The sequence below is a fragment of the Capricornis sumatraensis genome, chromosome 9, assembly GCF_032405125.1.
Source record: "Capricornis sumatraensis isolate serow.1 chromosome 9, serow.2, whole genome shotgun sequence".
In the NCBI taxonomy this organism is placed as follows: domain Eukaryota; kingdom Metazoa; phylum Chordata; class Mammalia; order Artiodactyla; family Bovidae; genus Capricornis; species Capricornis sumatraensis.
Window position 1 is genome coordinate 20,064,595 of NC_091077.1, and position 15,188 is coordinate 20,079,782.

Genomic DNA, 15,188 nt, shown 5'->3' on the forward strand with positions numbered 1-15,188 from the left:
AAAACTAAGATCATGGCATCCGGTCCCATCACTTAATGGGAAACAGATGGGGAAACGGTGGAAACAGTGTCAGACTTTATTTTTGAGGGCTCCAAAATCACTGCAGATGGTGATTGCAGCCATGAAATTAAAAGACGCTTACTCCTTGGAAGGAAAGTTATGACCAACTAAAGAGCCCCTTGATGAAAGTGGAAGAGGAGAGTGAAAAATTTGGCTTAAAGCTCAACATTCAGAAAACTAAGATCATGGCATCTGGTCCCATCACTTCATGGGAAATAGATGGGGAAACGGTGGAAACAGTGTCAGACTTTATTTCTGAGGGCTCCAAAATCACTGCAGACAGTGATTGCAGCCATGAAATGAAAAGACGCTTACTTCTTGGAAGGAAAGTTATGACCAACCTAGATAGCATATTAAATAGCAGAGACATCACTTTGCCAGCAAAGGTCTGTCTAGTCAAGGCTATGGTTGCAAGGAGATCCAACCTGATTCAGTTCAGGAGCGACTGAACTGAACATTTTACAGAGGAGAAAACTGCCTGGGACTGAAGCAGCCCCAGGGTCCGCCTCAGGAGCTGTCATGAGAGAGCTGGGCATTAGTTCAGTTCAGTTCAGTCGCTCAGTCGTGTCCGACTCTTTGGGACCCCATGAATCGCAGCACGCCAGGCCTCCTTGTCCATCACCAACTCCCGGAGTTCACTCAAACTCACGTCCATCGAGTCGGTGATGCCATCCAGCCATCTCATCCTCTGTCGTCCCCTTCTCCTGCCCCCAATCCCTCCCCGTATCAGAGTCTTTTTCAATGAGTCAACTCTTCGCATGAAGTGGCCAAAGTATTGGAGTTTCCGCTATAGCATCAGTCCTTCCAGTGAACACCCAGGACTGGTCTCCTTCAGAATGGACTGGCTGGATCTCTTTGCAGTTCAAGGGACTCTCAAGAGTCTTCTCCAACACCACAGTTCAAAAGCATCAATTCTTCGGCGCTCAGATTTCTTCACAGTCCAACTCTCACATCCATACATGACCACAGGAAAAACCATAGCCTTGACTAGACGGAGCTGGGCATAGGATTCGCGTATTTCACGCCCAAGAAAGGCAGGAACAGGGATGCAGGACTTCAGCATCCTACTTCCCAGCTTCAGGACCCCGGTCAGAGGAGAAGGGGCGGGGTGGTCCAGGGACCGGAAGTCGGGAGGTCGACTTCCGTAAATTTGACCGACGTTCTTTACAGCCAATCAGCTGTGGGAGGCGAGCCTGTACCAAAGGTGAGGCCTCATTTTGGTGAGGAGGGCCGGACGCCCGTGGGCTGGGGCCTGAAAGGAGGCGATGGGCGGGGATTCACGAGCGCTGTGTGTGCTGACCAATGGGGGGTGGGATCCACCTCTCGGGGGCGGGCTCTGGCGGGCACGGTGACGACGCAAGGGTTGACGCGTCGCGGCGGCCGAGGCGGCGGGGCCTGAGGACGCGGCGCCCGCCAGCGCGGCTGAGGGACAGGTCCGCGGCGTGGGGTCGAGGGTGCGGAGCGGACTCGGTCCGAGGCTGCCGGGGGAGGGCGTCCTAGGAGACTTAGTAGGGGGTACTTTTGGGGACCCATGGGATGACTGAACAGGAGAAGGATCTGGGCCGGGGCCTCTGAGGGGCGTGGCGGCCTCTGGGACGCTGGAGCCGGGACGTTGGGGATTGGGGGACTCTTGGCTGCGTCTCTGAAGGAAGCTGTAGGGGTCTGCCTTGGAGCTTGTGAGAAGGTTGGGGGCGAAGGATCATGGAGGAGACTCAGATGTGGCCCTTTGCGGGGTTCCGTTGTGGGTGTGGAGCTTGGGGCGGGGGCCTTTGAAACTTGAAAGAGGTGTCTTCGAGGAAGGGGGAGGAGGAAGTTAACTGCTAGCACGGCGGAGGTCAGAGGGAGCAAGAATGGGTTAGGGCCTTGGAGGCGCTTGGAAGCCATTGTTCAGTTCCTGGTAAATTCAGGAAGGCGGCGGCAAGAGATGGGGTAAGCCCAGCGCCGCAGAGGGTCTTAGTGACCAGCCGAGGAGGGGAGGGCATGTGGGGGCAGTGGGTAAGGAGGAGGAGGGGTTAAGCTTGCTGAGGGACAGGGAGATGGGAGTGTGTCGTAAATCTGGCAGAGAATCAGGGTGTCCCAGGGTTTGGGGGTGTGAAGAGTGTGGGAGAACTTATAGGAATTTGGGGGCTATGGATAAGATTGGGAGAAGCCTAGAAGGAAGAGGCAGAAAAAGACTGGGGTGTTGTGTGCAGAACCACAGACCCATGGCTCCTGGGAGTTACGGGGGTGTAAGTGGCACAAGCCTGGCTAACACTGACCCCTGGGGCAGTGTGGTATCTAAATGAGATGACACATGAAAGCACCCTGCCCACCAAATGCAAGTGCTTTCTACAGGGAATGTGGAATTTCAGCATGGTGAATCTGAAACCTATTTGGGAGATGCTGATCGATCCTTTGACCCAGAAGTAATGACTGGCATCTCAGTCCTTTTCTGTTTTTCTGTCTCCTCCAGGGTCACAGCGAGAGGACTCCGTGAGGTACTGTTCCTAGACCACTGGCCAGGTTTGTACTGGGGTGGAAGACGCTGGAAGGCAGACCGGCCACCATGTCAACATTCAGGCAGGAGGATGTGGAAGACCACTATGAGATGGGAGAGGAGCTGGGAAGGTGAGCAGTCCCCTCTGATGGGGCCCTGAGGAGGGGGGGGCGACCCGACCCACTGTGGGGTCTTCTAGGGTATCTCCTCTCCTCCTGTCCTTTCTCCTGCTCTCCCCAAGCAGGGATGAGTCAGTATCATGCGCTGTGGGATGAGTTTGGGCTTTGGAGGCAGCCATTCTGGGCCTGGAATTCTTGTTCCGACATCCCCTGTGCACTTCCTTTGGGAATAAACATGATTGAGTCCAAACAGCACCTAATACAGTGCCTGGCCTATGGCATGAGAGCAGTAGATGTTGGTAAAGGTCTCTCTGTGTCTTTAAACCTGTCTTGTGGGAGGCAGTGGAGCCTCTCAGGCCTCCTGTCCGAGCCCACACCCTGGCCCATTGTTAGCATTCTTGTGGGAAAGAGCAGAGGTTTCCCAGTCCAGCCAGGCAGCTGATTTCCTGCCAGGCCGGGCTTGGGAGTGTCCCCTGGGAGCTCTCCTGCCTCAGACCTGCCAGCTACCATCCTTTTTACTCCCGAGCCTCAACCCTTATTTGGTGAGTTTGTTGCTGGCTGGCCTTCCCGGAACTGCCTTGGCCGGCTCCATGATGTCACCAGAAGGGAATGTAAATAACTGAGCCGTTCATCAGGCTTTTGCTGAGAGAGCCTGTGGGGCTCATTTGGGATTCTGAAGTCCCTCCTTTAGGAATTTCCTCTGGTAGAGCAGCAGGGAATGCAGGCCATCTCCCCCACCCCCACGGAAAGCTCAGACTCTGTTACTGAAAATGTTAGGGCCTTCTGCTGAGAGTAGCTGGGCAGTAGTCAGTAAAACTATCATGTGTGTTCCCTTTAACTCACCGATTTCACTCCTAGGAGTTAATTCTGTGAGTATAGCATATATGTAGACCTAAGATCTAGGGATGGGGAGAGTCACTGTAAGGACTTTATGTGAACAGAAGATGGGGCCTTTTCAGTGACCATCACAGCACCACTGCCTTGTCAACAGAATATTATGCAGCCATTAAAAAGAGCATGGCAACTTGTATAAAGCAAGCCATGTAGGAATTTTATTGAAATTCTCTAGTAACTGTCAACTTTAATAATTTTATTATAATGTGTTTTATTTAACTTGTTAGGTCAAACTATTATCATTTTGGTTGTCATTCATTATAAAAATTATTATTTTAAAAATATTTATTTATTTGGCTGCTCCAGGTCTTAGTTGCAGCGCTCGGGATTTTTTTAGTTGTGGCATGCAAGATCTAGTTCCCTGACCAGGGATGGAACCCAGGCCTCCTGGATTGGGAGCATGGAGTCTTGGCCACCGGACCACCAGGGAAGTTCCTATAAAAATTTTCAATGAAATAGTTTACTACGTGTTTTTGATGTGAAGCCTTTGAATTCTGGTGTGTCTTGTATGCTCACAGCACACCTCAGTTTGAATGGGCTGGGCAGCTTCTGTGTGGCCAGTGGCTGTCATCATGGACAGCGCTGCCCTATGTAATGATCCAGAACATTCTTAGAGACACACGAGGTGAAGGATTAATGCCATGGAACACTGTGCAGACTGTGCTGCAACTGTAGAAGTTGTAGATGTTGTTTGGCCATCTGAGTCCTGGGCTGTTTTTTGTTACACTCGCATTCATCTGTGAAAGGCTCTACCAGGCAGGACCATTATCATCCCCATTTTGTGGATGAAGAAACTGAGGCTCAGAACAGGAAACCAGCTTGCCCAAGGCCATGTAGACTGAAAATGGCCGGGCAGGCAGGACTCAGGCCTTGAGACTAAGCCTTCCTGATCGTAAAGCGCAAGTGTGCTGGAGCCAGAAGTGGGCGTCTGGCTTCTGCTTTGAGTTAAGCCCAGCCAAGTTTCCTTGTCCTGGGAGTCATGGGCTGAATAAAATGGGAGTGAATATTTTTGTGTGGATGTGTATGGAGGGTTCTCCCAAGTCAAGTCACCTGGGCAATCTTGGAAGATAAATTAATCTATGGTTGGTCAGTGTGGACGCCAGCCTGGTTTCTGTGTCACGGAGCATGTCTGCAACCGTTAACTCAGGCTGCTGGAGGCTGGTGTCAGAGGTCAAGGTGCTGCAGGCTGGCCTTCTGAGGCTCTCTCATTGGTGTGTGATGCCCCCCCTCCCCGCATCCTCACGTGGTCTCCCTCTGTGCGTGTCTGTGTCCTGACCTCCTCCTCTTACAAGGACACCAAACCCTGTTGGATTAAGATGCACCCCAGTGACCTCGGGCTCCCTGGTGGCTTAGTGGTAAAGAATCCGCCTGCCAGTGCTGGAGATGCAGGTTTGATCCCTGGGTTGGGACCATTCCCCGGAGGAGGAAATGGCAACCCACTCCAGTATTGCCTGGAGAATCTCATGGACAAGAGGAGCTGGGCTACAGTACATGGGGTCGCAGAGAGTCAGACACAACTGAGCAACTTAGCACCAGTGACCTCATTTTTACTAAATTACCTCTTCAAAGGCCCTAAATCACAGTAGTCAGATTTTGGGGTCCTAGGGATTAGGATTTTGGGGACACAATTTAGCACTAATAGTGTCTTGGTTTCCCTTCCCATGACATTTTTTTTTTTAAAAGAGAATATATTATTTATTTGGCTCTGCCAGGTCTTAGTTACAGTTGCAGCACATGGACTCCTTGATCCTCATTGCAGCGTGTGGGATCTAGTTCTTAGACCAGGGCTCCCTGCATTGGCGTGCAGAGTCTTAGCCACTAGATGACCAGGAAAGTTTCACCTCCCCCCTGCCATGAACTCTTTGTTAGTTTTTTGATTCATCTTGGAATAAAACTAGAGGGGAAGAAATCCTTGTATTTGAGAATCATGCCACACATTCCAGCCTAGAATGTTCCCAGTAGGCAGCAAACACGTGGCATTTGATGTAATTACTGTCGGAGTGTCATTGTTGGGTGGGAGGTGGACCTGGAAGAATTTGCTTGGTTGATGTAGGCAGAGGGGAGAAGGAAAGACATTTCAGAAATGAGGAGTGTTAGCTAAGATGTTGATGGGGGCAGGAGCACAACGTACCCAGGGGACCATTGTGGTGGATTTAAGGGATTGGGGGGAGGCCTGATCAGGGACACATGACATTTCTCGTCTGACTGTGCTCTTGGCTTTTAGACTAGTGTATGAGTTTCCTGTTGCTGCTGTAACAAATTACCACAATTTAGTGGCTGAGAAGAATACCCATGTTTTACGTCAAGGTCTGGGAGTCAGGAGTCTAAAATCAATCTGCTAGGCTGGTCCCTCTGGAGGCTCCTGCCTCTTCCAGCTTCTAGAGGCACCGCATCCCTGGCTTGCGGCCCCTCCCTCCATCCTCACAGGCAGCAGCACAACATCTCCCATCTCTCTCTGCCTCTGACCCTCCTGCCTCCCTCTTACGAGGACCTTGTGATAACACTGGGACCACTGGGGAGTCCAGAGTCGTCCCCATCTCAGGGACCTTAATTCTGTCTTCAGAGCCCCTCTGCCCTGTGAGGTGGCACGCCCATAGGTCCCAGGGATTCAGACGTGGACCATTATTTAGCTCATCTTGATTGGAGATAATTTGCACTTCCCGCCTCCCTATGTTGACCTTGCCTGCCTGAGTGGGCACAGAGCATGTCTGCAGTAGCCGCCGTGGCGCCTTTGTGCCTTGATGCTCATGTGCACAGCGGCTTTAGATGCTTGCCAGCTGCATCTGGTACAGACCGTCCTAGTAAGGTCCACTTACTGGGTCCCTTGGTTTTTCTGAAGACCCTGCTCGCTGGGCAAAGACACCCTCACTCATCTGTCTCTTGTTCTGCCTGTCCTGTCTGTGCTATCACCAACTGAAGAGATCCCCCCTGTCCCCAGGGCCCATCTCGGCCACCCCTTCCTCTGCCCAAGGGGTCCCATTTCTGAGAGCTGTCACAGAGTCACCTTGTCCCCTTTCTCTTGGCCCCTGGTGGGACCTGGTTGAGGTCCCTTGTGTGCCTTCTGTCTTAGACTTAGTCTGCTTTCGCGTGGCCCATAGCCAGTGGGCCACGTCCAGCCCTCGCCTAGTTCAGTATGGTCCACTCATGAACGTAGGATGGTTTTTCACTTTTTTAAAGGGTTGTAAAAACACACACAAATTGTGACAGAGACCATATGGCCTGTAAAGCTTAAAATAATTATCCTCTGGCCTTTTTCACTCAACTCGTGAGTGAAAGCAAGTTAACATAGCTAAGTTCCTAGACAGCAAAAGAATTTGGACATTGGACAGCTCCCTGAAGGACAGTAAATAGTTTCTTTCTCTTCAAATAACAGCTGTCTTGAGATATAATTCACACACCATACTGTTTACTCTATTAAACTGTATAACTTAACGATCTTCCATATATTCACAGTTTTTCAGCCATCACCATTAAATAATCTCAGAACGTTTCATCATCCCCAAAGGAGCTCCATCCCTCTGGTCAGTCACCCTCATCGCCTCCTCAGCCCCTGACAACCAGAAACCTACTCTCTGGCCTGTTCTAGATGTTTCACATCAGTGGATTATACACTGAGTGTCCTTCTGCATCTGTTTCTCTCACTGAGCATCATATTCTCAGGGTCCATCCACATTGTAGCAAGTGTCAGGGCTTCCCCCCTTTTCAGGACTGAATAATGCTCCTGTGTGTGGAGGGACCACATTTTGTGTATGCTGTATCCCCTGATCGGCATTTATCTCTACCTTATGACTGCTGTGAATGATGGTGCTGTGAACATTTGTGTACAAGTTTTTGTAGAGTGGAATTCCTAGGTCTGAAGGTAACTCCATTTTTAAGGTTTTAAGGAACCTCCAGACAGTTTTCACCACAGCTTCCCTGTCTGGCTTTCCCACTAGCCATGCACCAGGGTTCCAGTTTCTCCATATCCTCCCTCCTCTCTTGTGAAAACTTGTGTGCTTCTTTCACTCTGAAGCTCTTTTGAACTCAGTGGCTTTTTATCTTTTCTTAGATTTTAAACTGTGATGAAACGTGCTGTGAAAAGTTGAATCATGCAGAATCATAGCAAATATTAATAAAAAGAAAAAACCTGCTTCACTGCCCTCAGTCCTGCTCTTCAGAGATATCTGCTGCTCACAGCCGGGCATGTGTCCTTCAGACCTCTTACCTGTGGCAGCCTCTTACATGCCAACATACCTCTATATGTGGTATAACATGTACCTTTCTTTCTTTTGATTAGTTAATGAATTTTTGTCTGAGCTGGGTCTTTGTTGCTGCTCAGGCTTTCTTTAGTTGTGGTGAGTTAGGGCTACTCTCTAGTTGTGGTGCATAGGCTTCTCATTGCAGTGGCTTCTTTTGTTAAGGAGCACTGGCTCCGGGGCGCCTGGGCTCAGTAGTTGTGGCACTTGGGCTTAGTTGCCCCATGGCACATGGGATCTTCCCGGACCAGTAATTGAACCTGTGACCCCTGTATTGACGGGCGGATTCTCAACCACTGGACCATCAGGGAAATCCTGTACCTTTCTGTTTTACCCAGAATAACCTCATTCCTTGTGTTCCTCTGCTGCTGTCTTCACTGAGCAGGTCTTCATGGGGGTCTGTCCTCTCAGTGCCTCAAGAATCATCTTTCAAGACTGCAAAAAATTCCACCTGATTTGCCATGATAGGGTCCCGCTTCATTTTGGTAAACATGGAACCATGTTGGTTCTTTCGCTGCTGCAGACACTCTGGGCAGCCACTGTGTTCAGGGCCAGTTTGCGCTCATGTGGAGCACTGCTGCCAGGGGTGCATTCTTGAGGTGGTTGGAACGCACTGTCCTGGGGAGTGGCCCAGGTCCCCAGAGTCCTGCGTCTCTCTCAGCACCTGCTTCCTCCTCCCCTCCCGTCTGTCCCTGCAGCGGACAGTTTGCGATTGTGCGGAAGTGCCGGCAGAAGGGTACTGGGAAGGAGTATGCAGCCAAGTTCATCAAGAAGCGCCGCCTGTCGTCCAGCCGCCGGGGAGTGAGCCGAGAGGAGATCGAGCGGGAGGTGAACATCCTGCGGGAGATCCGGCACCCCAACATCATCACACTGCATGACATCTTTGAGAACAGGACGGACGTGGTGCTCATCCTCGAGCTGGTCTCAGGCGGTGAGCTCTTTGACTTCCTGGCCGAGAAGGAGTCACTGACCGAGGACGAGGCCACCCAGTTCCTCAAGCAGATCCTGGACGGTGTCCACTATCTGCACTCCAAGCGCATCGCCCACTTCGACCTCAAGGTAGCCCACTGGGCCCGCAACACAGAGCCGGGGAGGAGCCTGGCCAGCGTGGGTGAGGACAGGGCTGAGAGGGTCCACCTCCTTTCTCCCAGGGTGTCCCTGCTGGGGGCGTTGAGGAGATGGACGGCTCTGGGCTGGACCTGTGGAGGCGAGTCAGCCTGCACACATCCCACACACTGGGCTGGGCCAGTGCTGTTCCCTGAGACATGGGGCCAGCAGGCTCAGAGGCCCCTGTCCATCCCCCTGCCTTTCTCCCCACAACCAGCCAGAAAACATCATGCTCCTGGACAAGAATGTGCCGAACCCACGGATCAAGCTCATTGACTTCGGCATCGCCCACAAGATCGAGGCAGGGAATGAGTTCAAGAACATCTTTGGGACCCCGGAGTTTGTGGGTGAGGAACGGGTGGGCCTGGGGGCAGTGGAGCATTTCCAGCTGGCTTAGGGGGAGGCAGGCCCCCCAGGCCTCAGGTTTCCCATCGTCCCTAGTGCTGGGCACCGAGGACTCAAGGCCTGGGGCGATCACCACCTTGGCTTTCCCTGCCAAGAGCCAGCCATGTCTGTGGGCTCTGTTACTCCCCTGGGCCGTGTCCAGGGTGCCCCTGACGCTGTCTCCCTGTCCCTGCAGCTCCTGAAATCGTCAACTATGAGCCCCTGGGTCTGGAGGCAGACATGTGGTGAGTGAGGGTGGTGGGCCCAGGGCCGCCCTTGTTGCTTCTCCTCAGGGAACCCTCCCCTTGTGCCCAGGAGCTGCCGGGTCACAGCCACGGGCTGGGGTGCAGCCCCTCTTCTGGTCTTGGAGCCATGGGTCAGGGACAACACAAACCATCGCCTTAGGACAGAGGTTGCTGACCTATCCAGGCCTGTGAGCTAGGAAGGGTTCTCAGGTCTTCGAAGGGTTGTTAAAAACAGATGAATATGTGACGGAGACTGTCTGTAGCCCGAAAAGCCTGAAACACTCACTGTCTCACCCTTTACATTAATGGAAAGAGTTTGCCAGGTCTGCCCTCAGCCACAGAGGCCTCAAAGGGCTCCACATCTGCATGGCCTGTGGTGCCCTTGTGCTCTGTCTACCCTGCCCGCACCCCGGCCACTTTGAGTCTGGGCAGGCAGCCATGGCCAGAGGTGCCTCAGTATTTGGTCCTGAGACCCTTGGAGCAGAAGGTGGGACTTGGTGGGGGCTGTTCAGACCCTGGAGGGAGAGGGTCCCTGGGGCTGACAGGCCTGCCCCCGACCTGGCTAGACAGTCTGGGACTCTGGGGGTTGGGGTGCTGAGCCTGCGGCTGAGCTGACTCCATCTCTTCTGTGTGTTATCCTCCAGGAGCATTGGCGTCATCACCTACATCCTGTGAGTACCCGCCCTCCCAGGGCTTTGCTGGGTCAGGAGGAGGGTTGGGAGGCTTCTGTGCAGGTGTCACAAGGGGAATGCAGGACCTGCAGTGCGCTGACCTGTTGCAGTGCTCAGGGGCTCTCGATGGATGGACAACTGCGTGAGTGTGTGCAGGAGAGAGTATGTTCAGGAGAGTTCCAAGGCAGTGAAGTAACCACGCGAGGCTCTGGGCTGGGACTGTTGTCTCCTCGTCCTTGGACTGGCAACTCCTCTGTGTGGTGGATTCAATCACAGGCCTTCGGAGATTAGACTCAGCCTCCAGCCCCTCCCCTTCCTGGAGGTTAGAGGCAGGATGAAAGATCCATCTCTGTGACCCCACTGCTCTCCCCAACTGGCAGCCCTCTCCTTAGGGCCTTTCCACAGACACCTCATTGGTACCAACTCAGGTGTGGCTGGAAGGGGCTTGTCATGAGCAAGAAAAGACGCTTCTTTTATCTCTATTCTCTGGAGTTGTTTTAGGAAATGAAACAAAGACCAAATTTTATAGCAGTAGATGCTCCTGCCTTGGGTTTTAGGAAGTTACAACGGTTTTGTGTGCCTGCAGTTAGGAGTGAAAACCAGCTATACATATCTCTCACCTAAAAAGTCACAGCATCACACATCCAGATCCGTGCAGGGTGGTGGTGTGGCCTCAGCGCAGCACACTGGAAGGACACCTGACGTCTGTGGTGTCGGCCAGGACCACCAGCACCGCCCCCCAACCCCAGTTAACCATTTTGCCTCTAACTACTAAAGGCTTCAGGGAAGGGGCTTTGAGACCAAGCCTCTGAGACTAAGTCTATGGGGATACTTTGAGGTTCTGCAGAGATTTTGCTGACTCATTTTAGCACCCCTCACTGGCTGGGCAGTGGATTTTCCCTGCCTCTGGTTGGCGGCTGGGCGCATTTATGCAGGGTGACTAGGGGCCTGGCATCAACCTCCCTCCCCATCTGCCCCCTCCATGGGCACAGCGGAGCTGGGTGGTGGCCTGGGCAGCATCCTGGTCGTGGAGTGACCGCACACCTGTCTGGCCCCCCTGAGCCTGGTGTCCGTCTCCTAGGCTGAGTGGCGCATCCCCGTTCCTGGGTGAAACCAAGCAGGAGACGTTGACCAACATCTCGGCTGTGAACTACGACTTTGACGAGGAGTACTTCAGCAACACCAGCGAGCTGGCCAAGGACTTCATCCGCCGTCTGCTTGTCAAAGACCCCAAGTAGGAGCACTGGGCCGGGCAGGGTGGGCCAGGCAAGTCCCCCAGAATGGGCGCTGTGGCCGAGGACAAGTAATGTATCCATCTGAGATGCCACTCCCGTACCTGGGAGTTGGCCATGGCGCCTGTTCTGGGCGGAGATAGCACAGGGAGGCCTAGGCTGGCCCTCCTATGAAGCTGCTTCTTACAAAGCTTTTCATTTGTTGCCAGTGTTTAGGATAGGAGGTTTCATATAAAATTCTAAATTACTGTTGGGTTTTTTCCCTAGAAAGAGCTAAATATGCTGGCAACACAGAGCTTTCATTCACCGAGAGGTGCTCCCATGGGGTAGTCCTCCCCAGGCTCCTCCTCTGGGTGTCTGAGTTATGAGACCCCAACATTAGGTGTCAGTGCTGTTAGCGGAAAACATGGAAACCCTGGAGTCCACATCATCCCCAAGCCCCTTGATGGGCTCCTTATGGCCGGGCAAGCAGAGTGGGAGACCTTAATTGTGCCTGTACTGGCATGGTTGTTTCAGAAACTTGCTGCTGGGCTGAACAGTGACTTCAGGGACCAGGTTTCAGGGTGGTGGCCCAGGGGAGGTGCCCTGAGTCAGCCACAAGTAGGGCTGAGAGCCAGAGCTGCAGCGGGGAGAGCGTGGACCACCCCTTCCTGCTGTCTGTGGGGAGGACAGTGAAGGCGGCACTCATGCAACTAACCAGTTCTGGGGGCTCTTCCAGGAGGAGAATGACCATCGCCCAGAGCCTGGAGCATTCCTGGATCAAGGTGAGGTGGTGGGGCTGCCCCCACATGGGCATGGTAGTTGGGAGCAGCCCCAGCATGGGCGAGGGTCCCCACGGGAGTGGGCCTAGATGCTGTGGGCACAGGGTGTATGTCACTGTAGTGTCGGAGTTGTCTCATTGAACTGTTGGCTAGAGTCCACAGCCCCCTCTGCACACAGCAGGGTGGCCTCCCCAGAACTTCTCATAAAGGGATCACCTCCAGGCCAAGGTCAGGCTTGGCAGCCTCAGTCAAGGGTCAGAGAGTGAATACTTCTGGCTCTGTGGTCTCTGGTGTGACTATGTGGTCTGCCCTCAGGTCTCAGCTCAACCATCAGCGGGAAAGCGCCAGGACCATGTGTACTTAGATGGGCAGGGCCATGGGCTAATATAACATGGGTGGAGGGCCAGACATGGCCCGGGGGGGCTGCCCTGCGGCCCTGGTCCAAGGCGCCCTTTTCTCCCCTCCTCTCCCCCTGCAGGCCATCCGGCGGCGAAATGTACGGCGGGAAGACAGCGGCCGGAAGCCAGAGCGGCGGCGCCTGAAGACGGCGCGCCTCAAGGAGTACACCATCAAGTCACATTCGAGCATGCCCCCCAACAACACCTACATCAACTTCGAGCGCTTCTCCAAAGTGCTGGAGGAGGTGGCAGCAGCCGAGGAGGGCCTGCGCGGGCTGGAGCACAGCCGACGCCTGTTCCATGAGGACCTTGAGGCGCTGACGGCCATCTACGAGGAGAAGGAGGCCTGGTACCGTGAGGAGAATGAGAGCCTAGGCCAGGACCTGCGGCGGCTGCGCCAGGAGCTGCACAAGACGGAGGCGCTGCAGCGGCAGGCACAGGAGGAGGCCAAGGGGGCCCTGCTCGGGGCCACTGGGCTCAAGCGCCGCTTTAGCCGCCTGGAGAACCGATACGAGGCACTGGCCAAGCAGGTGGCCTCCGAGATGCGGTTCGTGCAGGATCTGGTGCGCGCCATGGAGCAGGAGAAGCTGCAGGAGGGGGAGTGCAGCCTCCGCTAGGGCCGCCCAGGGTGTGGCATCCTCTGCCGTGGCAGGCCCCATCGCCCCGATGTGGCCCCGCAGCGCCCAGGAACTGGAGGCAGGATGTGCTCCATGGGGCCCGGGAATCCACGGCCGGCTTGGCCCGGCTCCGCCCCAGAGGAGGGGGCCGGTCTGGGTCTTCTCTGCACCGCCCTAGTGCCCCCAGCCCAGCCCCTCCCTCCCTCCTGTGGCTCCACTCCGGGAGCCTCCAGGGCAGCATCACCTCAGGGCCTCTTGCGAGGGGCGGCACATCCATGAAACTGGCCACGGTGGACACACATGCCTCACACCCGCCCCGGGTTGGGCTGGCAGCCTTCACATTCAGAGCCTGGCTGGCAGCCTCAGGCTCTCTATTTGGTCCAAGGGTGTGGAATCTCGGTGCGGGGGCATGGCGGCTGTCTGTGAATGTCCTGGGGCTCCGAACTGAGGGAGAGCCTCTGCTCAACACCCTGGCTCCTCCACTCTGAAGAAGAGAAACTGCTCCTCCAGAGTCAGTGGTGGAAGGGCCTCTGATCCAGATCTCCCAGCCCCTTTCAGTGCCCCCAGCCCTTGAGGAGGTGTCAGTCTGGGGGCTGTGTTGCAGGGGGTGGTGGTGGCAGGGCACAGGGCCCAGGTGCGGTAAAGGAAGTATCTGCAAGGCCGAGTCTCCACTTCTTGCCAAGGCAGGCCTCCCATGGGGAAGGGGGTGAAGAGCCCTGGAACCTCCCTGTCTCTTCAGCTCCCTGACAACGCTTAGAGCCTTCAGTAGGGTCCCAACCCCGCCTCATCCCTAGCCCCACCCTATCATACTCCCTTCGCCAGTGCTACCCTTGGATCAGCATCTCTCTAGTGGACACCCTGGAGTAACTGCTAGGGACCCTTGTTACCAGCATCCCCTACCTGGAGAGCCCCATGGTCCCTTACAGCCTGCCCCACCTTCCTGCGCTCCGTGCAGCTGCTGGAGAAGGCGCCCCAAGTGGTCTCCGTGGCAGTGCTGCTTTTTGCCACTAGGTGCTGCCCTGCAGCATGGTCCAGAGAATGTGCCCTAAGAACCAGGCTTCAGCAAAACCTGGGTCCCAACTGTGGCCATGCTGAGCTCCAGCGGAGTTCCCTGCTGCCGTTGTGTTAATCCAGGGGCCCTTATGCAGCCCCCCGGACTCCTCGCAAGAGAGGCCAGCCAAGGCCATATGCGGGGAGGAATGGGTGGGCAGGTGGGTGGCACTTCACCCGTGGCCCTGGCAGGGCTCAGGCTACAACACCCTGCAGGGCTGAGGAGGGCATTGGAGCCTGGCTGTGGGGCTGGCAAAAAGGGGCAGGGCGGGCCCACTCTGTGCCCCTCACAAGCACCATTGTATGACACACACAGCTCTGAGCATGTGCCTGCTGCCAGCCTTAAGGAAATAAAACCCACTTCCCTGGCTCCTGCTCTTCTCTGCTTGGCTGGGATGGGGGTGGCCTGCCTGGCAGTTAGCTGACACCACGGCCTCTGTGGCCTCTTGTATCTTCTTTCCTCTGTTGCTCCCGGCCCTTACAGCCCTGGGGGGTGTTGGAGGCTGCCCCTGTCTTGGGGCTCAGCTGGGGATGTCTCTGAAGAGCTGGAGGCGTCCAGGCGACTGTAGTTGGCTTGGAGGGGTTTCCTGTCCCTCTGCTGCTCCTGAGACGCTGCCAGGTCACAGCCCCCTGCCTGCTCTGGGCCTGCCTGGAGGTGTCCTTGCCACTCCTGCCCCCAGTCACCCAGCTTCTGGGTCTGGAATGTGGCTCTGAAGAGGGTCCCTCTGACTCACTTCTTCCTTCCCAGCGGCCTGGTCAGCATTCTGTTCCCTCGTTCCTTGCATCTCCCTATTCCCCCTGTTTTAAACCAATTTTAGAAAAATTGAGAAGACTCTGTAAAACTTGTTTTTCATTTTTTATTTGGGGGTGTTCCTTTTTTTGTGACCATGAAGTGCAGCATGGGAGATCTTAGTTCCCCAACCAGGGATCAGACCCATG

At 54.7% G+C, this 15,188-nt stretch overlaps 1 protein-coding gene across 1 annotated transcript; it reads left to right on the forward strand.

Annotated features, from left to right (window-relative positions):
* The first annotated feature begins 1,446 nt into the window (after window positions 1–1,446).
* Window positions 1,447–14,663, forward strand: DAPK3 (death associated protein kinase 3). The gene is made up of 9 exons (XM_068979682.1): window positions 1,447–1,493; window positions 2,513–2,667; window positions 8,483–8,843; window positions 9,109–9,238; window positions 9,472–9,520; window positions 10,165–10,191; window positions 11,273–11,425; window positions 12,142–12,187; window positions 12,663–14,663. Exons 2-9 carry the CDS (start codon window positions 2,606–2,608, stop codon window positions 13,197–13,199), a joined length of 1,365 nt encoding a protein of 454 aa, XP_068835783.1. The 5' UTR covers window positions 1,447–1,493; window positions 2,513–2,605; the 3' UTR covers window positions 13,200–14,663.
* The last annotated feature ends 525 nt before the right edge of the window (window positions 14,664–15,188 follow it).

What these genes read in the sequence shown, in the direction of transcription:
- DAPK3 (XM_068979682.1), top strand. Translation starts at nt 2,606, where the DNA reads ATGTCAACATTCAGGCAGGAGGATGTGGAAGACCACTATGAGATGGGA. An exon ending in TCGCCCACTTCGACCTCAAG is followed by an intron (nt 8,844 to 9,108) that starts GTAGCCCACTGG and finishes CCCCACAACCAG; the next exon opens with CCAGAAAACATCATGCTCCT. An exon ending in TGGGACCCCGGAGTTTGTGG is followed by an intron (nt 9,239 to 9,471) that starts GTGAGGAACGGG and finishes CTGTCCCTGCAG; the next exon opens with CTCCTGAAATCGTCAACTAT.